The sequence below is a fragment of the Ranitomeya variabilis genome, chromosome 3 (genome assembly GCF_051348905.1).
Source record: "Ranitomeya variabilis isolate aRanVar5 chromosome 3, aRanVar5.hap1, whole genome shotgun sequence".
In the NCBI taxonomy this organism is placed as follows: domain Eukaryota; kingdom Metazoa; phylum Chordata; class Amphibia; order Anura; family Dendrobatidae; genus Ranitomeya; species Ranitomeya variabilis.
This window is the reverse complement of record NC_135234.1, coordinates 676,562,215-676,586,934: the sequence shown is the minus strand read 5'-3', so window position 1 is coordinate 676,586,934 and position 24,720 is coordinate 676,562,215. Positions and strand designations below refer to the sequence as shown.

At 40.8% G+C, this 24,720-nt stretch overlaps 1 protein-coding gene across 4 annotated transcripts in view; it reads right to left on the bottom strand.

Moving 5' to 3' along the window:
* Window positions 1–3,632: 3,632 nt before the first annotated feature.
* The window catches only part of MAP3K12 (mitogen-activated protein kinase kinase kinase 12), a 170,878-nt gene continuing 149,790 nt past the window's right edge, over window positions 3,633–24,720 (bottom strand). For 3 of the 4 annotated variants that reach the window (XM_077297971.1, XM_077297974.1, XM_077297973.1), the window contains exons 6-14: window positions 18,711–18,869; window positions 16,592–16,700; window positions 14,166–14,275; window positions 13,634–13,750; window positions 12,639–12,764; window positions 12,089–12,521; window positions 10,417–10,487; window positions 7,902–8,175; window positions 3,633–4,404 (exon numbers count right to left, since the gene is read on the bottom strand). In XM_077297971.1, coding sequence (XP_077154086.1) covers window positions 4,330–4,404; window positions 7,902–8,175; window positions 10,417–10,487; window positions 12,089–12,521; window positions 12,639–12,764; window positions 13,634–13,750; window positions 14,166–14,275; window positions 16,592–16,700; window positions 18,711–18,869 — 1,474 coding nt within the window. In that variant the 3' untranslated portion in view covers window positions 3,633–4,329. The remainder of the gene's footprint in view (window positions 4,405–7,901; window positions 8,176–10,416; window positions 10,488–12,088; window positions 12,522–12,638; window positions 12,765–13,633; window positions 13,751–14,165; window positions 14,276–16,591; window positions 16,701–18,710; window positions 18,870–24,720) is intronic. The other variant, XM_077297975.1, reaches the window with a different exon arrangement.

The following is a 24,720-nucleotide window of genomic DNA, read 5'->3' as shown; positions in this document are numbered from 1 at the left end:
TGGAGACACATATACAGTATGTCTCTTCTCATCTCAGTGATCTCAGATAAATTAACAGTGACATTACTTGGGAATGTAACGTGGTGTAATAAGCAGCTCGCTATTGTAATTTTCCTTCATTTCTTGCTGTGCCACAATATTCATAGAATGCATTTATGATCAGCGTCTACAGTATACGCCATTAAAAACAATTTTTGTCTAGTCAACGAAAAGTCCCTGTACCCAGGGCTAAATAGTTCATGTCCGTGAGAATAAAGTTATCTAGGGAAAAAATGGATCTTGATGAGTGGTTTAATGCAAGGCTGGTTTACAGAGCATAGCACCAATGGGAGTTTGTCAAAAGATGTCTATTGTACACAGTGACTTGTAGGACACTTTATAGGACTGATAAGACATAAGGTCCAATTCAGTTTCTATAAAAGACATGCTTGTAACAATTACAAATGTACCTATATCAGCACAAAATTATTCTGAGGCAGTGATCTGTGTAGGAAGCTCTCTGCCTGTAAATCTATAGTAGGATATAGTAGGGAGCCACTTGGGGGCTAAAGAGCAGTTCCGGTATTCATGCATAAATATAGAATTGGAGCTATTTAAGCTCATCTTGTTTTTATGGTCCAAACATTTGGGAATGGGACAATTCTACCCAATCAGAGTTCATAGACCATGGAACCTCTTCTAGTGTAAGACATCCCTCTATAGAACTAAACCCTGAGCACTGGAGATCCTCTTTAGTGATTAGTGAGCAAAACTTTGGTTCTTTGGGCTCTAACTAAAATACTGTTCAAGCAAACCATAGTGAGCATCCTGAAACAAGTTAGAAGCCACTAAATGTTCTGACCGGTAGAGATATATTGCCGATGATCCAATGCCAGTACAAAAGTGACCATCTGGCACGAGTTTGATTTTACTCTTAGTATATATCTGAAAAAGCCCTTATCATAAGTAGATTTACCAACATAAACCGCAAATGTAGTACAAAAATTAGCGTTTTTTATTTGGATCTCTAACCACCCTAGTATTACCATACCATAATGCAGTGGCGTAGCTAGGATTCTCTATACCTTGGATAAAGATACAGTTTCCTGTCCTATATCTTTACATACTGGTTGAAATGGCTTAATGGTGACGCTCCTGGAACCGACAAGCGACCCTCCTGCATGACAGAGTAAAGTACGGTAGGTAATATGGCAATATAATTTGTGAATTGTGTTATCCTACCACAAATGACAATCACCTCTTGCTTTGGTATAGGTGTTCTGCAGATGACAAATATAGGCTTGTGTATATGATAGCATTTTACAGATCCACAGGGAAGCCAAACTTGGGCAGGTCATGCAACAAGACAAAGAAGCAATGGAACCTGCATAAACTGGTAGAAAGCCCTTTGGTGCAACTGATCATATGAAAGCTAACCAATTCAATAGGAAGACTGAATCTCAGTGTATCACCAGGTTAGAATATGGCAAAAGCACACAATAAGCATGCCCCCACTCTATGCAGGAGATATGTACACTTTAAGAAACCTTTAAGTTAAGATTAACATCCACTGGAGTAAAGGGACATATTTTTACACTTACTACATGACATACCCAGGTTGTATCACACCCCCAAAAAAATACAGTTTTAATTTACATCATGTTATGTATCCTTTTTCAGTTGGTGAGATTAGATAATCCCATGTGAATGTTACAAGACACCTTTTCATGGTGTATCCACATGCGTTTACATTCAAAGCCTTTTAGATTAATTCCTTAATGTCAGTCTCTTATTGAATCCTATTGGTATAACTCCGCTTAGAAGCAGGGGTTATATGTAAAGTACAAGTTATACTGATGCATCGAAGCCTTCTGTGAAACGGCTCATAACATAGGAGCTTAGTCACTAATGGTAAAATGTGCACAGTGCACAACTCACTTTTAGATTATGCTCCATTGAAATGGTATTCTCAAGTTGTCTCTTGAGCAGATCAAAGCTCTGCAATCTCCTTAATATATATTTACATTTAAATAGGCCCAGAATCCATTGCTGATTAATTTCTTAATATATCCTAACATTCAGACATAATTTTTTTCTGATAAAGAGTTCCAAATTAATCTTCTGAATACATAAAAAGTTAAATGATACTCTTGTGACTTCTTGCTGCTGCCACTACGAGGAGCTTACTTGAAATTGTTAATACTTTGTACTGAGTAAGTCTCCATGTTTCAGTATTCTGTTTCAAAGATGGAACAAAAAAACAAAACTTGCGAACAGAAATATGAACATGTAACAACAGTAAGCAGTAAAAGTGCATTTATACTGCACGATTATCAATCTAGGAACGCTTATTTCCCAATAATTGTGCAGTATAAACAAGCTGCCGATTACTCCATGAATGACCAAAATGCTTGTTTGTCGGGTGAAATGATCTTCTGATTTGCCCAAACGATCATTGTTGTCAATAGTGCATTGTCCTGTGTAAACAGTGCTGCCAAGAACAATTGCAGCCTATGTGAACTGAACAATCTGTTACTGATCATTTAGTGCATATCTGAAGCGGAGTCAGTCTGTGTAAACTGGTTATTAATTGACCACCCATCACCAAACAAGCAGCTGAACGGCATGTACTGTAATGTGAATTAATGTGAAGGTCAGAGCTATTGTTACCCCTTGAAGAACTGCAAGGCCTTTATAATATTATGATCTTTATCATTTAAAGCTATGTCTGTGTGGGAGTTATGGAGCTCTGGATCCCCAAAACAGCTCCAACTTCTGTGAGGATATATTAAGACAGTTATCAGCACAGAATGCCAGACCTAACGATACAGTTTTAAAAGAGGGACATTTTGTGACATGTTGCACAAATAAAAAATCCATTAGCAAACCCCAAATAGCAATCCACTGCAAACTAAGAGCGGTACAAAGATGTACTCTCTATAGCCTAAATTCGCATAATAAATGTAAAGTTCTGTTCTGCGCATGCCATTAGTGACTAAGCTCCAATGATTACATGTCCAACATAAACTCCTTTAAATTACAGCACATTTCTAGTGTCACGCATATTGTCCATCTCTAGAGATCCTGAAATTCTGAAGACTTTAAAATGCAGAGATAAATCTCTGCACTTAATATACAGTAATCAATCAGTTGGTTGGAAATTTAAAGGACCGTTAATCCTAAAATATGGGTTACCTTCTATGTCAAATTATCCAATAACATTCACAAATTTACATTTCGATGGCTAAGAACTCAAAAATGAAGAAAAATAAACTATGGCATATGTGGAGTGTCCATCTGAGGCCAACTAGAGCATATGATTCTTAGGCACAAGCCCAAGACATGCCATCAGTAACAGCTAACATGTTACTTGTGAATCAACCCATAAGAACTACACCCTAGTTTTCCTCAGCTGGGCTGTTGGGGCCCATTATTGCATGTGAAGCTGCGCCTAATGAAGGAACCTTTGGTACCTGCCGTAGGCTTGTGATTATTACATAAATCACATTGGAATGTTTAATCATGGTACTTGTGTGTGACTTTTGTGATACTCTACTAATACTAGATATTAAGCTTTGACACCTTGAGAAAGGTCTGAAGACCAAAATATTACTGTAATTTATCTTATGGGTGGTGACTTGGACACTTTTGTCACTTTTGTACTTTTAATTCCTTAGGAGGTGGACTCACTAAAAAGGAGCACTTTATACTTGGACCCAGTTCACGCTACACCCAAGTGGTATCCATTACCAAGCTTAGTTCCTATTCTCTGAGGGCCACATGAGACATCCAGGTTCAATAGAAAATGAAGAAACATGGTTCTAAATCTCAAAAGCACAACTGGAAAATTTTGTGAACGTTACGAGTTGACATCTTGTTTTGGATCACCCCGTATTTTAGGGATAGTGGTGCTTTAAACCAAGATACACAGTGATTGAACCATCTCAGCTTGCACAGTGATAATCTAAAGACCCTCAATGTGGTTCAATGAGGACTGGAGGTAATTAGTGAGATTATATCACACCACCCCCTGCAGGTGTTTGCAGAAAGGAGGCAATTATTTCATTCTGTGCCCTTTATCTTCTCGCCTGCCTTTACAAAACAGACAGGATTACGACATAAGGTAATAGTCTCTGCTTTAGCGTGCAGGCTTATATTTCCAGTGCATCCAAACCTTGATCCCCTGCTAAGTGAGCGGAGATTGTGTGTGTCGTCATTGGGTGTGAGAGGTCGGGAAGTGTTGGTCTGGGGTGTGTCTCAGTCTATTCACATATTATGTATTATATTTATAGATTATATTTATATAAATATTTCCTCTATATACAGTCAGGAGGTATCTTTACTCTGGCATCACGAAGTCGTCGCGGCCAGCGAATGGTCAAGTTCGGTGCTGTCACAGTCGGAGTCGTCATACAGGACAACATTCTGTAAAAAGAAAACATTGTTACTGTTTTACGGTATATTTCCCATTGAAGTCACAAAAGCTTCTATTCATTTGCATGTGATATGTTTTGTTAAAAGGGTCACTTACATAGCGCTGACACCGTCAACTGTCTCGTTATTCATGCATTGTGAAAAGCAAACATAAGACTTCCCTAATGAACCATTGTGCCTCTCCGGTAGTTCTCTTTCATGTTAGAAAAATATGAAAAAAGTGGCCATCAACATGAAACCAATGTAGGCCGAATCCATCCGTTTCAGCGAGACCGGCTGACCACCCAATGTGCGGTGACCTGTCTCTTGAAATAGATATACATTTTTATTTTACCTGTTCGAATGCTGCTGTTCCTTTTTGTTTCTGCACCATTCTGTTCCTTGTATGTAAATTTAGTATTGTTAGTCAAGGGGGCATGATCTTCACAAAGATGACCTCAGAGAAGAGTTAAAGGGGTTGTCCCATGAACAAAGTACATTTTAATCAATAGACCTTGGACTAAAAATAGTTTCCACCATTGAACGTGTTAAAAAAATGTTCCAGTGCTGAGATAATCTTATAAATGTGCCCCTGCTGTGTACTGTGTAATGGATGTGTCTGACCATGCAGGGACATGGTCTGATCATACCACAGCTCCTGGGCAGGGGAGGAAAAAAAGAGAGGATACAGTCAGGACAGAATGGTATTCTTTCTGTGACGTAAAATATATTTTTAAACAGACAAGGAAATGTTTTATCTCACTTAAAGAAGATCCCGTGCAGTCCTGTCTGTATCCTCTCTTTTGCTTTCTTCCCTGCTCAGGATCTGTGGTATAATCAGACCATGTTCCTGTATGGTCAGACACAGCCATTACACAGTACACAGCAGGGGCACATTTACAAGATTATCTCAGCACAGGAGCATTTTTTAAACACATCCGATTGTGGAAATTATTATTATTCCAAGATCTAATGATTAAAATGTACTTTGTTCTTGGGACAACCACTTTAAGCCTCACTGTCTAACAACACTAGATTTACATACGGAAAAAATACAGCAAAAATAGGAAGAGAGGTGCAGTATTTCAGGAACAGAGAGGCACAGGAACAAAAAAAAATAACAGCAGATTTAGGAGAACATCAGCCTTTAAACCAGATAAACATTACAAATTTAATGCAAATGTTCTCTTTGTATGTCTGGCCAACACTCCCTTTGTTCTGAAGAAACATTACTCGCACAGGTTCTGGCATCAGCTTCTTAGGCTACCTTCACACTTCCGTCTTTATTCCTCCGTCGCAATCCGTCGTTATGGCAAAAAAACGGATCCTGAAAATGTGCCCGCAGGATCCGTTTTTTTGCCATTGACTTTAACTAACGACGGATTGCGATGGATGGACACACGTCATATCCGTCGTGCGACGGATGCATCGTGTTTTTGCGGTCCGTCGTGACAAAAAAAATGTTGCATGTAACGTTTTTTTGTCCATCGGCTCCGCCATTTCCGACCGCGTATGCGCGGCTGGAACTCCGCCCCTTCCTCCCCGGAACTCACAATGGGCAGCGGATGCGTCGTAAAACTGCATCCGCTGCCCACGTTGTGCACGATTGTTTGCGACGGTCCCGTACCGACGGATGTGTGAAAGTAGCCTTACCCTCTCCCCACTGAGAAGTCTGCATGTGCATGGACGGGTTGGGAGAAACAGCTATGAGATGTATGACAACCCACATTATCTCTGCATTCAAGCCCTTGTATAATAATGTTCATATTCATACAGTTGAGAGCAGAGGGGCCATTAGGGTCTGGATTTTTTTACACCTTATACTGAATGATTTTTTCTTGTTTTTTTTTCAAACAATAGGTGGAAATGTTCTGCAGCAGCCTCCCCTGGATAGCAGTGAAGTAGCCTCAATGACATGTATTTTTGTCACACATAGTGACAGGGTTATGCGCTAAGCTGAAGTTGGCTGAGGGCATCAGATAACCGTTACATGCCCCTTTGGACAGCTCCATTGACATGTTGCTTACAGTACTGTGCAAAACTTTTAGGCAGGTGTGGAAAAGATGCCTTTTTAATCACAATAGTATCAATTCTTCTAGGTACACTACAAAAAGTGATGGATTTTTTAGGATTATAGTCAGGTGTATGAATAACCAATTATACCAAACAGGTGATAACGATCATCATTTTCTTATGTAGTTTAAACACAGTCATGAACGGAAACTGAAACAGCTGTGCTGGAATATAGGAGGCTTACAATTGGGTGAGAAACTCTCAGGTAAGGATTTCAAAGCAGACTGGAGTTTCAAGATGCGCTGTTAAAGCTCTTTTGAATGGTTTTTCATCGTCATCCGTTGTCCATTTCTTGATATTTCTTCAAAACCTCTTGAACAAAACCTCTTGAAACCCCAAGTTGTGCTGAAATCCTTGCCTGGAAGAGCACTCTCTGATGCATTTCATCTACCCTGTGTCCTATTGCTGGGCTCATTCTTGCGATGGTGTGACATGAGACAGTCTTCCACAACCTCACCTTTGAAGCAGAGGTTGTCTGTTCCTCACCCAGTTAAAAGCCACCTACACAGCTGTTTCTGTTCAGTTAATAGCGGTGTTTCAACCTACATATGAAAATGATGATCATTATCACCAGTTTGGTATAATTGATTACTCATACATCTGACTTTAATCCTTGACCTTTTACCTAGTAGAATTGATGTTGTTTTAAAGGCAAATATTGATTTAATTTAGGTTTTTGTTTTCTTCATTCACTTTGCAATTTAATTGATGAAAATAAAGTATTAAAGAGAAACTGTCACTGAGTCAAACGTTGCCAGTATTTTCTCCTAGTTTATTCCAGCTGCTCCTCTGAGTATTCTTTTTTTCTTTTATTTTTTATATTTTCCTGCACGGCTCCAGAGATATGGGACTTTTTATTCAGTGCTCATTTTTCTGGTCTTTACCAAGGGGACATGTCTCACAGTATTCTCTGGGGATATGTCATTAGTCTGCTCTGCATTATTACCCTGTGAGCTACACCCCAGTAGTAAAGACCAGAAAAATGATCACTAAATAAAAAGGCCCATAGCTCAGGAACCGTATGGCGGATGTGAAAACCATAAAAAAACAGAATACTCAAGGGAGGAGCAGGAATTAAATATGGGCAAAAACTGGCCACTATTGACCTGACGACAGGTTGACTTTAGCAAATCGATCGATTTTTTAAAGCATTCTTACTTTGCAGTACTTTTTCCATACCTGCCCAAAACGTTTGCCTAGAACTGCATGTAGTAAAAAAAAAAAGATAAGCAATTTCCTCACATCTCTGACAAAAAGAGCATCAGATGGGTTAAACTATAGCCCTGTTTAACAGCAACTATAACTATGTTCACCATAAAAAAAAAGTTTCTCCAGATCTTGCCTCCTCTTCCATGGCCAGACCCTCAATAGGAGGTGGAAGGTGTTTGTTACTGTCTGTATGGATATGTGCACAAATTAACAAGTTCATATCTCACTTCTCCTGCAGTTTGTTCATTGCTGAGCTGAGTTTTCACCTTCTGGACAACGGCTTCTTTCTCAGAGAGCCCGTCAGACTGGGTGAGAAGGTCCAGCGGAGGTTCTGAGCTTTGAGAAACAAGATCTTCGGAGCGCTCATCAGGGCGTTCATCTGTATTGGTGCTGAGCACATCTGGAGTGACGCTGTGGGAGAGATCTGTGGTGTTGCCTTCTTCACCATCTGATAAGTTTTCCGAGCTGGGAGATTGATGTTGAGACATCTCTGCCTGCCACCTGCACAGAAGACAATATGCCATCAATGACAGTTTAATGGAGGTGAAATGAAAGGGATTGTCCAGGACTTCTCTATTTATTGGGCCATCATGGCATGATCTGTGGGGGTGCTAGGGTTTTGCAGCTCAGAACATCTTTTGTCCTGAGCTGCAGTACCAGATACAACCATTCCTATAAGATAGCCAATGTCACATATAAACAATAAGGCTCTCCTGCATCTGATGGATAGGCCAATAAAAGGGTTGTCCAGTACTCTGACAACCCTTTCTCAATCCCAGTTGCCACCCAGTAAAATGTTCCAGTGGTTTCACACCGGCTCTCCCGGGGCTTGTGTGACATTATGTCATGTGATCCCTGTGACCAATCGGTGCTGGCTACACACTCCTCTCCTTCAGACAAATCAGACATCCAGAGAAAGTGAAAGCTTCGGCTGCTCTCTCACTCTTCTGGACGTCAATTACGTCTATAGCAGAAGAGAGTGATGCCATCACTGATTGGCAACACAGATTGGAACGAACTGGTGCAGATACGGCCCGTCCTCCCTTGTATTGTTCAAGATTACTGTACTTGTTTTTATTATGTATACCCCTCCTCACATATAAAGCGCCATGGAATAAATGGCACTATAATAATAATAATACAAAAACGATTTGTAAGAACAAAACACTACCGAATATACATCAAAATACTCTGTATTCATGAAATCCAAAAGTTGACTCCACTTGTGATTATTCAGTCGAATGTGAGAGTGCAGTAGCAATGTTTTGGGTATAAAAACACTTAGGTAAACAGCTGTAGCAGAAGTAGAGGATAGGCTGAGTTGTGATTCCGTGATCTGAGGTTTTTGTTCCCTTGTTGAGGAATGGAAGCACACTGAGCAGCTCGCTGCATGCCTTGCACAGTGACCTTATGGTCCTCTACACGGGTATAAAACCCCAGAAGTACAACTCAGCCTAATCTCTTCTGCATCAACCTTATGCCTGACGAAGGGTTTTTATACCAAAATGTTGCTACTGTACTGCGACCAAAGACAATAAACCTTTATTTAGTTATACCATTAAAAATACGTCCTAAAAGGGATAAGAAAATATCAGATGTCAAAGGCAGGACATGACACTATCCCCCCAATGCAGAAAATAGGGAGGAAGGGGCTAAAGCTTTGACCTGGCGTCCCTCTACATTGTCCTACTGACATTCACTACCTCTGAGCCTCCTGATGAATCCTGTATTACATGGGGAAAATGTGGACTCTAAGCAGACATCTATGTCTTTATTTTAATGAGGAGGTAATATGTATCAGTAACTAGATTTGGGTTACTCTTTTCTTTTTTTCATCCCTTTGGTATTATAGCATGTTAATTACATAGGTCTACAAAAAAAAAATCAGGTGCCAAGTTATTTTTTTAAAATGGATTTGGGTTTTCTTGAGGGTGCTGAATTAAAATATCCCATTACTTTTGCTGAATTGGTTCTAGTTTTTGAGATAATTCATCCATGAAAATAATACATTCCCCCAAAGCAACTTGTGTGTAATAACAAATGCAATAGCTTTTGGTCTTTTTGACTCTTTAACAGTGTCTTAGGTAATCAAATATCCCTTATAATTATTTTATATTTCAATTTGTAGGCTTACAATGCTGTAAAGATGACTTTTTGAGGAAGGAATTGTACTGTAGTTAACTATTAAATATCTCAGAAAGTAGAGCCAATCTGGCAAGGCTAAAGTCATATTCTAAATTAGCAACATAAACTTAAAATGAAACCGTTCAGACATCATTGGCACCAAAATAAATGTATACCGGTGTTAACAGTAGATTTAGTAGCATTATCAATTGTTAGGGATTGTTAAGGTATTACTAGGCAATTAGCTGACATTGAGCTGGAGCGGCTTAGGTAGGGTCTTCTTTAACCCCTTTCTGACCTCGGACGGGATAGTACGTCCGAGGTCAGAAGCCCCGCTTTGATGCGGGCTCCGACGGTGAGCCCGCATCAAAGCCGGGACATGTCCAGAAGTTTTCCAATACAGTATCATCAAAATTGCCTTCTTTTAGCAGGAATGAACCATAAAGGGTTTCCAGCCTTAAAGGCTACTCATCTTCTGTATAGGTGATAAATGTTAGATCATTGGAGGTTCTAATGCTGGGACCCCCACGGATCACTAGAATGGGGGACCCCGGTCCTGTTATACATATCAACAACTAAACCATCTGATGATTGAAAATCAAAAGGCGAAAACCTCACCTTTGTCTCCTCTCCAGCTCCAGTTCACTATCCACCTCCCCCTCTTCCTCCTCTGATGATACACCTCGTTTCTGATGGAGAAACAGGCAAATAATTCTCTCATATTTCACACTACTTCTAAATGTGATTAAATATGTAGGATGAAAATGCATGAAGATTTCAAGATTTTTTATTTTCTCTGGATCCAAGCAATTTCTTCATAACACTGATCTCACTCTCACATTGTAATTTGTCATTATTATATTGTAGACGTCTCACGGTGTTATCAGCAGTGGCGCGGGCCATGCGGCCATAGAGGACACAGAGGCAGCGGTCACACTACAGACCTGGCTCCTGAGAGGCGTCTCGATCACATTGGAAGATGCCATTATTACACATGGATAATACAAAATGGTATTGTTAGTGCATGAGGAGCATATCGATCAATTTTGGTCTGTGCACTTTTCCATCTCTGTGACGTCACTCAGTACAGGACTGAGGAGTGAAACTTGAGTCAAGCAGTGCTTGTCTAACGCTCATCTCCAGCTGATATGCACCTCGCTTCTTGATTAAAATGTTATTTTTCCCCTTTTCAAGAGGGTTTACTCACTTATGCTGATCTCTCTATATACTGTATATATATATATATATGCAGAATTGTGCAAACAATCTAGGCAGATGTGGAAAAAAATTTTGCAAAGTAAAATTGCTTTAAAAAAATAAAACTAATAATTTTTATCAATTAATGACCAAAAGAGAAATCTAAATCAAAACAATATTTGGTGTGAACATCCTTTGTCTTCAAACCAGCATCAAATCTTCTAGGTACAGTTTACAGTGCAATCCAGGAGGTGAAGATATGGCCTCCATAGAGCCCTGATCTCACCATCATCATTCTCTCTGGGATTACATGACGAGACAGAAGGATTTGAGAAAGTTTAAATCCACAGAAGATCTGTGGTTAGCTCTCCAAGATGTTTCTAACAACCTCCTGAGTTCCTTCACAAACTGTGCGAGCATACCTACAAGAATTGATGTTGTTTTGAAGGCAAAGGGAGGTCATACCAATATTGACTTGAGTTTGATTTCTATTCGTTTATTCACTTTGCATTTTGTTCATTGATAAAAATAAATTATTGACACTTCTATTTTTTTTTTAAGCATTTTTACTTTGGAGCATTTTTTCCACATCTGCCTAAAACTAAACCTTTGCATAGTACTGTATATACTTTATATATCTGACTTCTTTAGAAATGTTCGATCTGTCTCTATTTCACTAGTGTAAGAATGGATTTGAAGTGACCCTCCACCCTGGAAATGAAAAGTGACTGTTCATTCCTAATAGCCATGCTTCCTGGTGCCCTCTATTTACCTCCCACTGCCTCCTTCTCTCAGAACAGTACTCACAACCTCTTGGAATGGCTAATGCAGAGTCATGGAGAGTGCAGTTATAAGTCTAAACCACACTTTTCTTGCTTTTCCTGTGCTGTGGGATGGCATGGTTTAGATATACCACTGCACTCCTCATGACACTGCGGTCTCCATCAATGGAGGAGATGGCAGAGGCAAATGGGGCACGCTAGGTATGGTGACTTTATATGAGTATATGAGAAATGTAGAGTCACTTTTCAGTCCCAGAGTGGAGGGTCACTTTAGCAGAAGTTCCAGTTTTTCTTTCCCTCGAGTCTTTTACCTGGCTTCTGGTGACCGCAGCTCTATACAGCATTGCTGCTGGTGTCAAGTGTTGTCCTCCTCTAGCTGATCTGCTCCCAGCTGCCCTCCCTGATGGGGATTCTGGGCTTGGTGGTCCAGGTAATGAACGAACTGGAGAGCATTCTGCACTCTGGCTCTCTCTACGAGCCTCTGCCTCCAGAGGAGTACACAGCAGGTCTGGACTGGAAGAAGATAAAGGATGAGGGTCACGTGGAGGTGGTTGGCTCTGAGGAGTTGGCTCAGGAGTCACAGCTGCCCTCAAGTTGACCATTTCTTTAGCTTTCCTGTAACGTTGTTTTCCTCGGCGACCTCGTCCTGGAGATGGAGGCAATTTCTGGCAGCCAGTTGGAGTTGATGGGGACAAGCCGGAGTCTCCTTTAGGTAGAAGGACTTCAGATTTCAAGATGTCTGGTCTGTAATAAAGGAACCATTTTCATGATATACTCACAATACGTAAAACAGGTATACATTAAAAATGCCTACTATTAGTAAGGAGCAAATTGATCTGACTTTTCTAGTTGGTGTATTACCTCTTTCCATGTGGGGAAAGTTTCTGTGGAACATTTCTTTTCTTAATAAGTTTTTCCACAGTGCTTGATGGCCGAGGCTGTTGACGCAGAATGGCAGGAAATTTCTTCTCAAGGATTTGTTCTCTTCTGCAAATAGACAATTATATACTGTATTCTTGTTGCTAATGTTTATTTTATTCATACAAGCTACGAGACTGTAACTCACTGGCACAACATGTTGTTATGGTCAATTTACAAAAAAAAGTTCAAGGAGGGGGGGGGCTTGGTTTTTTTGTCTTTCAGCTGAGAGGTCACACCAGAGCAGAACTCCTAGTATCCAAAATAAAAACACCTAGAATTCCTGCACTAACTGGACTTTTTTCAGTGCTGGAATGGTGCTACTAATCTAAATACCATGACCCTATTATTATACTTACAAGCCGCCGTCTTATGTTGTTCCTAGCACCACTCCATTCCCATTCCGCCATCTTGTGACCATAGCTCCTAACTGACTGGAAGTCAAAGGTAATGGTCATAAGCTCTCAGTGTAAGTCAATGAGCGTCTCATTCTGGCTCTCATAGTCTTCATTGAGTTGTGACTTCCAGATTGCCCAACAAACACTAGAGCTATCTGATAGGTCACAAACTGCTGGAGACTGACCAGAGCAACGGCAATGACAGATGAAGATGGCAGCTGGTAAGTATCAAAGTAAGGGCAGAGAACTTAGATTAGTAGCACCACTCCAGATATGCAATAAGAAAACCGCTGGAGTGGTGTTTTAATTGAGGGATGATGATTAACAAAATTCTTTGGTTTCTCTAGTGGCCGAATAATTGGCCAATAGGCCAAAAGGAGGAAATGCACCTGCACATCCCAGTACCATTGTAACCTAATTATAAAATTACACAGGGCTCACAAGGGTTGGATCTCTGGCATTAGGACATGGAGTGTCTGTGGCAAGATATATACTTATCGGGCTTATATGTTATCTCTTAGACTGTTGCTTGTTACTCACCTTAACAACTCCCTCTCCTTCAACTCCAGTTGCAACATGAGTGAGTTCAACTCCACATACAACGTGTTTGCTCTCTGTAACTTGCGTTCATAGTGTTCTCGAATGTCCAAAGCATGTCTGTGAAGAGAGCGAACAAAGAAATTTGCCATAGTCCAGACAAATGGCAAGTCAACCCATATCTTCTTCATATGTCCCGCAGTTTTCTAGGGTAAATGGACACTCTTCTTTTTAAGGGTTCTTCTTAGTTGGAATAATGTAAACTTATAGTAATATAATTTGAAAACCCAACTGCCACCAAATACCTGAAAAATGAGCGCAGGTAAGCATAATGTATGTTTTTATCATTGCACACCCAGGACATATCATCAATTAGATCTAATGACTCTAAAAATCGGCTAGCTTGTTCTTCTAGACCTTTTGGGCCCTGTTTTAATAGCAGGCTTTATTTTGTCAGCCCCTATGCACATCAGAGGTCTGAGCTTGTGTGTTAAGTATATCATTTAGTGCTGTAAGCAATCAACTCAAGTATTACCTGAGCTCATCACGGCGTCGTGATATCAACTCCTCTTCTATGTGCTGTATGCAGGTCCCTTCTGATTTTATTTTCTCAAAATGAAGCCGCACTTCATCCCGCCACTCCACCTGAGACAATGGAGAGGCAAATAATTGTATGCTACTGACACAAAGTAGACCAATCTAAAATGTAGTTCTGGGTTTCATTATGTAATCCTTAATAGTGTAACTGTCGTTTTAATTTTTATTTCAGAAATCAATAGTACATGTTAAGATAAGCAACTTTGTAATATTTCTTATCAGAGAGATCTGCATCTTTCTCCTCCAGGATTAATCAGTCATTTTAAAAATTCTCTTTTCAATTCTCAATTGCTACTGATAAGATTCTATGCAACATTCTCTCTTCACTGAATACAGATTTTTCCTGTGAATTGAGAATTTTTAAAATGAACGATCAGTCCAGGAGGAAAAAGACGTAGATAAGATATATAATTTTTTTTCTTATTTTGATATGTGCCATTGATTTATAAAAATGAAAATTAAGAGGACGGTTACACATTAATTATATTGTATTATTCTTCTGAAGTCTGGATTTTCAAACCTAATAAACACACAAGTTGATCATAATTTATTAGTTTATTACCGATAGGGTTTTGCTACATGGTAACTTTGATGTGATCCAATATTAGCACATTCTACTACAATATCATTGAGAAATGTAGCATTACAACATGGTCATTGAACTCGGGATAACCAAGTATTACATTATTGAGCAGTGTCCTATAGAGCAAGAGCCGCACTTTATACCTGCTCGACATTTATACTGAGGCTGGCTTCAGATGTTCCTGTATCAGGATCTAGGTAGGGACCACAATGAACAGACTGGCCAGGGGCCTCCTGAGCCGAACTTGACAGCCTCATAAATACATGCCTATGAGACTGTCATGTTCAGATCAGGAAGCCCACAGCCAGTTTGTGCATTGTAATTCATACTCGGACCATGATACATGGAAGACTGAAATTGGCCTAACTTGAAAAAGGGAGCACCTCTATGACATCGGGATGGCAGGACAGACAGCCATTTAAATATGGTGTGGTGTATGAGGTGTGGATGGGTTCTTTTACAGATTTTGTATTGGACACCAAGAGTTTCAATTAACACCATCTACTATGGATTTGAAAAACATGAGAATTTTTCATTCTATTAGGAAAATGCAATATATTAAAGGGGCTATCCGGGATTTTTTTTAACTTTTTACAATTTACCTAAGAAGTAACAGGCAGGTGAATGTTAACCACCTGCCTGTTGTGCCTAGCACCAATGTCTGCCGGCACAGAGCGGTCACTGACCACTCCTGCCGGCGATTCAGTGGCTTCTGCATCTGCTCTGTTGATGGGGCTTGACTGCTGAAATTATGCTGACTAACAGCCGGCTCCCCACTGGCTAACTGCGGGAAGTCGGCTATCAATCAGCATGATGCTGGTAGTCACAACCTGTTGACACACCAGCCTGGAGGAAGAAGAGGTGACATGGAGCAGCTGAATGGCTGGCAGGAGCGGTTGGTGATCACTCTCAGCTGGTGCCTGGTACAGCATGCAGGTAGTTAGCTACTACCTGCCGCCTGTTAGATTTTAGGCACATAGTAAAAAAATCCTGGATAACCTCTTTAATGTTTCTCAGTGCAGATCCCAGTAATATTTTCTACTTTATTTTATTATTCAAATATACCTGTAAGAATTGTGACAAAATAGAGAGGATTAAGGGCTGAATTAGATTAGGATTATATTCCTGTTGAGTCTACAACTAGATACAGAGAAAATGAAGATTTGGAAAGTATAGAATTAGTAAAACTTTATTAGAAGCTGTCCCTGAAACCATGTTATAGTCCGGGTTAGTATTTGTGAAGACTACCAGCATTACCTTCTTTAATTATTCTGGAGAAAGAAGGAAGTCACTTTTGTAAAAATGAGTCTCTGGATCTAATAGGACAACAGAAGATTGGAATAGTTTAGGGGCTTTCTTATCCAGGCTCCATTATTAGTAATGGTGGGTCTTCAGATCTTCAGGTGCATGTTAGAAAACTTAGACCTTTAGATTTGAAAGAAAAAAATCGTGTTTATCAGAGGTCATGAAGGTAACTGGAAGACAGATGGGAACCTTTTGGTGGTCAGTTATACAACTGAGAGACTATCTGCAGACGCTTGACTCTAAAGACGGGCATATTGAATTTCAAAGTCCAATCCTTTTGTTCTCAGGGAAGATAAGCTGCTGCAGGATATATCTGACAATGCATTTTATCTTCTTTTTGAAAACAGATATATGAGTATGAAGGGAGGGTCAGGAAGAAGAGTAGCTGGTTGAACGAGCGTTTGGCCGGCAGATATTGAAGGTGTATGAGAACCTCTATACTGCAAAAGGCCACTGTAGACTGACTACATACTCACCTGAGATTGGAAGTAAGTTTCTTGTGCGGTGGATAACACATCAGCAGAGGCAATATCCAGGTGCAACAAAATTTGCCTAAATGAAGGCCGATTCCTTGGCTTGCTGTTCCTAAGAGAATAGATAAAACATGAGCAACACATGCAAACAAGCAACACTCGCAATTCAAATCAGCTCTCACCTCTGCTAAACAGGCCTACTTTACATCCCTTGTTTCTTCCTTATCCCACAACCCCAAACAGTTGTTCAGCACCTTTACTTCCCTCCTCTGCCCACCACTGCCCCCTCTGATCTCCCTAATCTCTGCTGAGGACTTTGCCACTCACCTCAAAAATAAGATTCACCAAACAAGGCAAGTCTTTGTTGTCTGACCACCATAACCTCTTTGTATGCCAGATCAATGCCCAAACCCCATAACTTCCCTCTCCAAGATCACTGAAGGACAGCTTGCTCATCTCTCCAAATCACACAGCACCACTTGTGCACTTGACCCCATCCCACCACCTCCCCAACTTCACCACTACAATAATCCCATCCCTAACCCATCTATTCAATCTGTCACTAACTTCTGGTACCTTCCCCTCTACTTTCAAACATGCCACAATCACACGTATCCTCAAAAAGCCCTCCCTTGGCCAAGCTATCGCCCCTTATCTTTGCTCCCATTTACTTCCAAACTCCTTGAGCAGCAAGTCCACGCTGAACTTTCCTCTCACCTTGCATCTAACTCGCTCTTCGACAACCTACAATCTGGCATCCGTCCCCACCATTCCACTGAGACTGCCCTGACCAAACTTACGAACGACTTACTTACAGCTAAAGCTAACAGACAATTCTCTATACTCCTCCTTCTAGACCTGTCCTCTGCTTTCGACACAGTTGACCACTGCCTCCTACTACAGATCCTTTCTTCCTTTGGTGTCAAAGACCTTGCCCTATCCTGGATTTCCTCATACCTTACCAACCGCACATTTAGCGTTTCCTACTCCCATACTACCTCTACATCTCACCCCCTCTCTGTTGGTGTCCCTCAAGGCTCTGTCCTAGGACCCCTTCAATCTATACCCTTGGCCTGGGACAACTCATAAAGTCCTATGGCTTCCAGTGCCATCTATATGCTGATGACACTCAGATCTACCTCTCTGGCCCAGATGTCACCTCTCTGCTCTCTGGAATCCCACAGTGTCTATCAGCCATATTCTCCTTCTTCTCCTCTCGCTTCCCACTGTCTCCTTCCCCATAATCCTGTAGAATGTAAGCCCGCAAGGACAGGGTCCTCTTCCCTCTGTCTCAGTCTGTCATTGTTAGTTTTGTTCACTGTAAGTGATATTTGTATTTTGATGTTGCCCCGTCTAATGTACAGCACCATGGAATTAATGGTGCTATACAAATAAATAATAATAATGTGAGCAATAAATTCCAGAAAAATATTCATACAACTCACACTTTGATGTTTGATGGAAAACTAATGTTGTTCATACATATCATCATAAACCATCAAGCAGCAAATCTGAAGAGCCAGGATATGCCAGGATATACTGATCTGTAGCCAAGTGAATACATCTTACATAGATGGGGCTCAACTCAGAAAATTTTGATTCTGTTTATGGGCCTGATTATGTAAGAACAGCTCAAAGTTCAACAACCTCTTCCAAAAGTGATGAATATTATTAGAGTACCATGTGTGCGCTTGAGAAATGCCTCTGAGTGAGCTGATATGTGGTTCATTGCACACGTTTGGACTTGGAATAAAATTCATCACTTTTTGAAGATGCTGCAGAACGTCTTGCTGTTGTTTTGCAATTCATTGATTCTGTTGGGAACCTGAATTGTTAGATCTTTGCATCAGGACACAAAGAGGCCACATGATAGTGCGATCTTGTCTTTTGGTAGCAATTGTTATTAATGCAGAAAGCTTAATACCCCTGTGTAACAATAAATGTCCTGGGGTACGGAACAGTGTGTTATTTTTCACATGGAATTATTTCCTTACATAAGAAGATGATAGGTTCCATCACAATATATACATGGAGCAATATTCATATGTTAGTTATAATCTCAGAAACATCATATTCTGTATTAATAATTAAATAGTAGAATTTATTTATATCAAGCACTAACCAGCACTGGCGCAACAGAAGCTTAAATCCATCTGGACAACTTGAAGGTACAGGAAGATGCAGACTATTGCTGCCAACACCCCAAATAATAGCTGACGAATCCACATCTTTGTAGGGTATCTCACCAGTCAGAAGTTCCCAAAGCACCACACCAAAAGACCTAAAGGTAAAGCACAGAACGAGAAAACACGGTTTATCACTTATACCATACGTATCAATTATTAAGGAAGCAATGCTATACAGTTTTATGAAATGTATGGCATTGGCCATCTTAGTAAGTATCATATTGGTCGGTCGGGGTCTGACTCTTATCACTACTATAAATAACTTGCATGAGAGAAGGCTGCAGTGCCCACCCCCGCCATTTCCGAATGCATGGTGCTCTGGTGTATGAAGCAATCTAAGCAATGCTGCCACTTTACACAGCTGATCGTCAGGGGTGGGAGGAAACAGTCGTCTTTCCTGGAGATGACAACTGGTGGTCAAACAAAATATCGGCTTGGTACCGATACATACAAAACATTTTTGTTATATGGATTGAGTTGAAAGAGGAATTTGGTAGGTTCGTGCAGGAACTCGATACTAATGATATAGGTTTAAGATTCACGTCTGAATGTGACATGCATAAACTTGCCTTCCTCAGTGTAAAAATAATGAAGCATACCCAAGGTGTCTTGAGCACTAGAGTCTTCCGCAAACCGACAGCCAAGAATGCCCTTCTTCAGTGTACAGTCATCATCCTGTCCTGCTGAAGAGGGACATTCCTCAGAGTCAATACCTCAGAGTTAGAAGAAACTGCTCTGAGGTTGAGACATTTAGGGCGCAAGCGTTTGAACTCAGAAGTCAATTTAGGCAGCGAGGCTACCCTAATGGGACATTGGACTTGGCATACAGAAATGCATTGGGTAGGGAGAGACAATCTCTATTGCAGCCCCTAAGAACCCAGGACAGTAGCAATGCTTCTAGAATCATCGGAACATACGACAGCCAGGTAGACCAAATCTACAAGATTTTCAATAAACATTGGTGTATCCCCCAAACGGATAAGGCACTCATGGATATCATTCCCAGAAAACCCCAGGTTACCAGGACCAGAAGGCACCTGGCTCGAAAGAAAAAATTGTGGGACCCTTATGTGTGGAAATTGCTCCTTCTGCAAGTGGGTTGTACCCTGCAAAAGTTTTATGAGTGCCTCCATGGGAAAAAGGTTTTTCATTAAAGATTTTGCAAAGTGCAAAATCACAGGTGTTGTCTACAAAACAAATTGATTCTTGATGGTTTGTTGTTTGTTTTAATAACGATTTAATAAAAGGTAATTTTTAAAGGTATTAGTTTATTCCGATGAGCCCTCCTGTTTATTAATCCTGCTAATCTAGAGTTTGTCAGTCTGCCGAGAATTGGTCCCCACAGATCTGGCAGAAGTGGAAAACCTATGTAATTTTTATAATACTAAAACATAATGGGAAAATAAAGTGAAAATAATTCCATGTCAACAATTATTGTAAGAAACTTATATTGGTGAAGTTATACAACCCCTGGCAAAAATTATGGAATCACCGGCCTTGGAGGATGTTTATTCAGCTGTTTAATTTAGTAGAAGAAAAGCAGATCACAGACATGGCACAAAACTAAAGTCATTTCAAATGACAACTTTCTGGCTTTAACAAACACTAAAAGAAATCAAGGGCAGCACGGTGGCGCAGTGGATGGCACAGCAGCGCTAGAGTCCTGGGTTCAAACCCCAACAAGGACAACATCTGCAAAGAGTTTGTATGTTCTCTCCGTGTTTGCGTGGGTTTCCTCCAGGTACTCCGGTTTCCTCCCACATGCCAAAGACATACTGATAGGGAACCTAGATTGTGAGCCCCAACGGGGACAGCGATGATAATGTGTGCAACCTGTAAAGCGCTGCGGAATATGTTAGTGCTATATAAAAATAAAGATTATTATTATGATTATGAACAAAAAATGTTGTAGTCAGTAATGGTTACTTTTTTAGAACAAGCTGAGAAGAAAAATTATGGACTCACTCAATTATGTGGGAAAAAATTATGGAATTGTCCTCTAAATTTCAATTCCCAAAACTAATAATTAAAAAAATAAAAAATGATTATATACTCACCTACGCCGCCTTTCCCGCTCCTTGCGATGCAACCGGCACGTACCGTTGGCACGGATGGTCTGGCAGAAGGACCTGCCATGACGTCATGGTCATGTGACCGCGACGTCATCACAGGCCCTGCGCGCCTGCGCGAGCAGGCTGGGACCCGAAGCTGCCGCCTGTATCTCGCACAGGCGACAGAACTACAAGTATGGTGAGTATGTTAGAACTACAAGGGGCCCTCGGATCGGAAGGTGAGTATGTTTATATTTTATTTTTTAACCTGTGACATACGTGGCTAGGCAATATACTATGTGGCTGGGCAATATACTACGTGGCTCTGTGCTGTATACTACATCGCTGTGCAATATACTGCGTCACTGTGCAATATACTACGTGGCTGGCCAATATACTACATGGCTAGGCAATATACTGTGGCTGGGCAATATACTGCATGGCTCTGTGCTGTATGCTACGTCACTGGGCAATATACTACGTGGCTGGGCAATATACTACGTCACTGGGCAATATACTACGTGGCTGGGCAATATACTACGTGGCTCTGTGCTGTATACTACATCGCTGTGCAATATACTACATCACTGGGCAATATACTACATAGCTGGGCAATATACTACGTGGCTGGGCTATATACTACATGGCTGAGCAATATACTACATCACTGGGCAATATACTACATAGCTGGGCAATATACTACGTGGCTGGGCTATATACTACATGGCTGAGCAATATACTACGTGGCTCTGTGCTGAATACTACGTCACTGGGCAATATACTGCGTCACTGGGCAATATACTACATGGCTGGGCTATATATTACGTGGCTGGGCAATATACTACATCGCTGGGCAATATACTATGTGGCTGGGCAGTATACTACGTCACTGGGCAATATACTACGTCACTGGGCAATATACTACGTCACTGGGCAATATACTACGTGGCTGGGCAATATACTACGTGGGCTGTGCTATATACTACGTGGACATGCATATTCTAGAATACCCAATGCGTTAGAATCGGGCCACCATCTAGTCTTCAATAAATGCACAAGTTTATGTTGATATTTTGGACACTTTTCTTATCCCATCAATTGAAAGGATGTTTGGGGATGATGAAATCATTTTTCAAGATGATAATGCATTAGAGCAAAAACTGTGCAAACATTCCTTGAAAAAAGACACATAAGGTCAATGTCATGGCCAGCAAATAGTCCGGATCTCAATCCAATTAAAAATCTTTGGTGGAAGTTGAAGAAAATGGTCCATGACAAGGCTCCAACCTGCAAAGCTGATCTGGCAACAGCAATCAGAGAAAGTTGGAGCCAGATTGATGAAGAGTACTGTTTGACACTCATTAAGTCCAGGCCTCAGAGACTGCAAGCTGTTATAAAAGCCAGAGGTGGTGCAACAAAATACTAGTGATGTGTTGTAGTGTTTTTTTGTTTGTTTTTCATGGTTCCATAATTTTTTCCCACATAAATGAGTGAGTCCATAATTTTTCCCCTCAGCTTGTTCTAAAAAATTAACAAATACTGACTTGAACATTTTTTTGTTCTTGATTTATTTTAGTGTCTCTTAAAGCCAGAAAGTTGCCATTTGAAATGACTTTAGTTTTGTGCCATGTCTGTGATCTGCTTTTTTTCTACAAAATTAAACAACTGAATGAACATCCCTCCAAGGCCGGTGATTCCATAATTTTTGCCAGGGGTTGTAGATCTTAAACAAAAAAGCAAACGTACTCCCTTCTAAGGTGCACCACATCAGACAGACTCAGCCCCCCAGAAGAAGCCAAGTGCATATTGCAGAGATGACTAACCCAGACTTTAAGAGGACCTGTAATGTTCAATAAAATTGCCATTTTTTTACCTTTAGTAAATGCCGCTGTTCTACTGAATCTAGTGTTGTTTTTTTTTTTTCATACTGAAGTCCATTCCTGAAATATGGCCCTCTCATCTGTGTATATAAATCTATTCTTTTTAAACAAGTCGGCATGGTCATGAACTATTGTACGAAGTAGTCCTCTAGAAGACAACACCCAGTTGTCTAAGAAGTCTAGATATTCACACAGGGAAGAAAGGGCTATATATATATATATATATATATATATATATATATATATATATATATATATATATACTAGATGGTGGCCTGATTCTAACGCATCGGGTATTCTAGAATATGCATGTCCACGTAGTATATAGCACAGCCCACGTAGTGTATTGCCCAGCCACGTAGTATATTGCCCAGTGACGTAGTATATTGCCCAGTGACGTAGTATACTGCCCAGCCACGTAGTATATTGCCTAGTGACGTAGTATATTGCCCAGTGACGTAGTATACAGCACAGAGCCACGTAGTATATTGCCCAGCGACGTAGTATATTGCCCAGCCACGTAGTATATAGCCCAGCCATGTAGTATATTGCCCAGTGATGTAGTATATTTCCCAGTGACGTAGTATTCAGCACAGAGCCACGTAGTATATTGCCCAGCCACGTAGTATATTGCCCAGCCATGTAGTATATTGCCCAGTGACGTAGTATATTGCCCAGCCATGTAGTATATTGCCCAGCCATGTAGTATATTGCCCAGCCACGTAGTATATTGCCCAGCCACGTAGTATATTGCCCAGTGACGTAGCATACAGCATAGAGCCATGCAGTATATTGCCCAGCCACATAGTATATTGCCTAGCCATGTAGAATATTGGCCAACCACGTAGTATATTGCCCAGTGACGCAGTATATTGCTGTTGTGAATTAGACTTTTTGGCTCCCTCTTGTGGTCACTAGTGGTATGACTCTGGGATTGTCTTTTTTCTGTTTGGCACTCACCTGGGTCGTTAGTCCAGGGGTGTCGCTATATTAACTTCCTGGATCCTTAGTCCAGTGCCTGGCATCGTTGTAATCAGATCCTTCTGTTGCTCCTGTCTGTTGGTCCTGGCTCTTGCAAAATTAAGCTAAGTCTTGCTTCTTTGTTTTTTGAGTTACTTGCTTTGCTACTATTTTTGTCCAGCTTGTACTAAATGTGATTTCTGACCTTGCTGGATGCTCTAGGGGGCTGGTGTTCTCCCCCCGGCCGTTAGACGGTTCGGGGGTTCTTGAATATCCAGCGTGGATATTTTAATAGGGTTTTTGCTGACCATATAAGTCATCTTACTATATTCTGCTATTAGCTAGTGGGCCTCTCTTTGCTAAATACCTAGCTCATTCTTATGTTTGTCTTTTCCTCTTACCTCACCGTTATTATTTGTTGGGGGCTTGTATCCAACTTTTGGGGTCTTCTCTCTGGAGGCAAGAAAGGTCTTTCTTTTCCCTTCTAGGGTTAGTTAGTTCTCCGGCTGGCGCGAGACGTCTAGAACCAACGTAGGCACGTTCCCCGGCTGCTGCTATTTGTGGTGCTAGGATTAGATATATGGTCAGCCCAGTTACCACTGCCCTATGAGCTGTTTTTTTGTGTTTGCAGACTTGGTATTGATTCCTGAGACCCTCTGCCATTGGGGTCATAACAGTATGCCAGGCCAACATTGAATGTTTAATGCATTGCAGAAGTGGGATATAAGAAAGGAAATTCTGAAATTTTTTTTTTCCTCTCTTCCTCCCCTTTACCTCTGAGTGGCTTGAGCTTGCTGCAGACATGAATGTCCAGACCTTGATTACAAGTGTAGACCAGCTTGCTGCTCGTGTGCAAAGCATACAAGATTTTGTTACCAGTAGTCCTATGTCTGAACCTAAAATACCTATTCCTGAACTGTTTTCTGGAGACCGATTTAAGTTTAGGAATTTCAGGGATAATTGTAAATTGTTTCTATCTCTGAGACCCCGTTCATCTGGAGACTTAGTTCAGCAAGTTAAAATTGTTATCTCTTTTTTACGGGGCGACCCTCAGG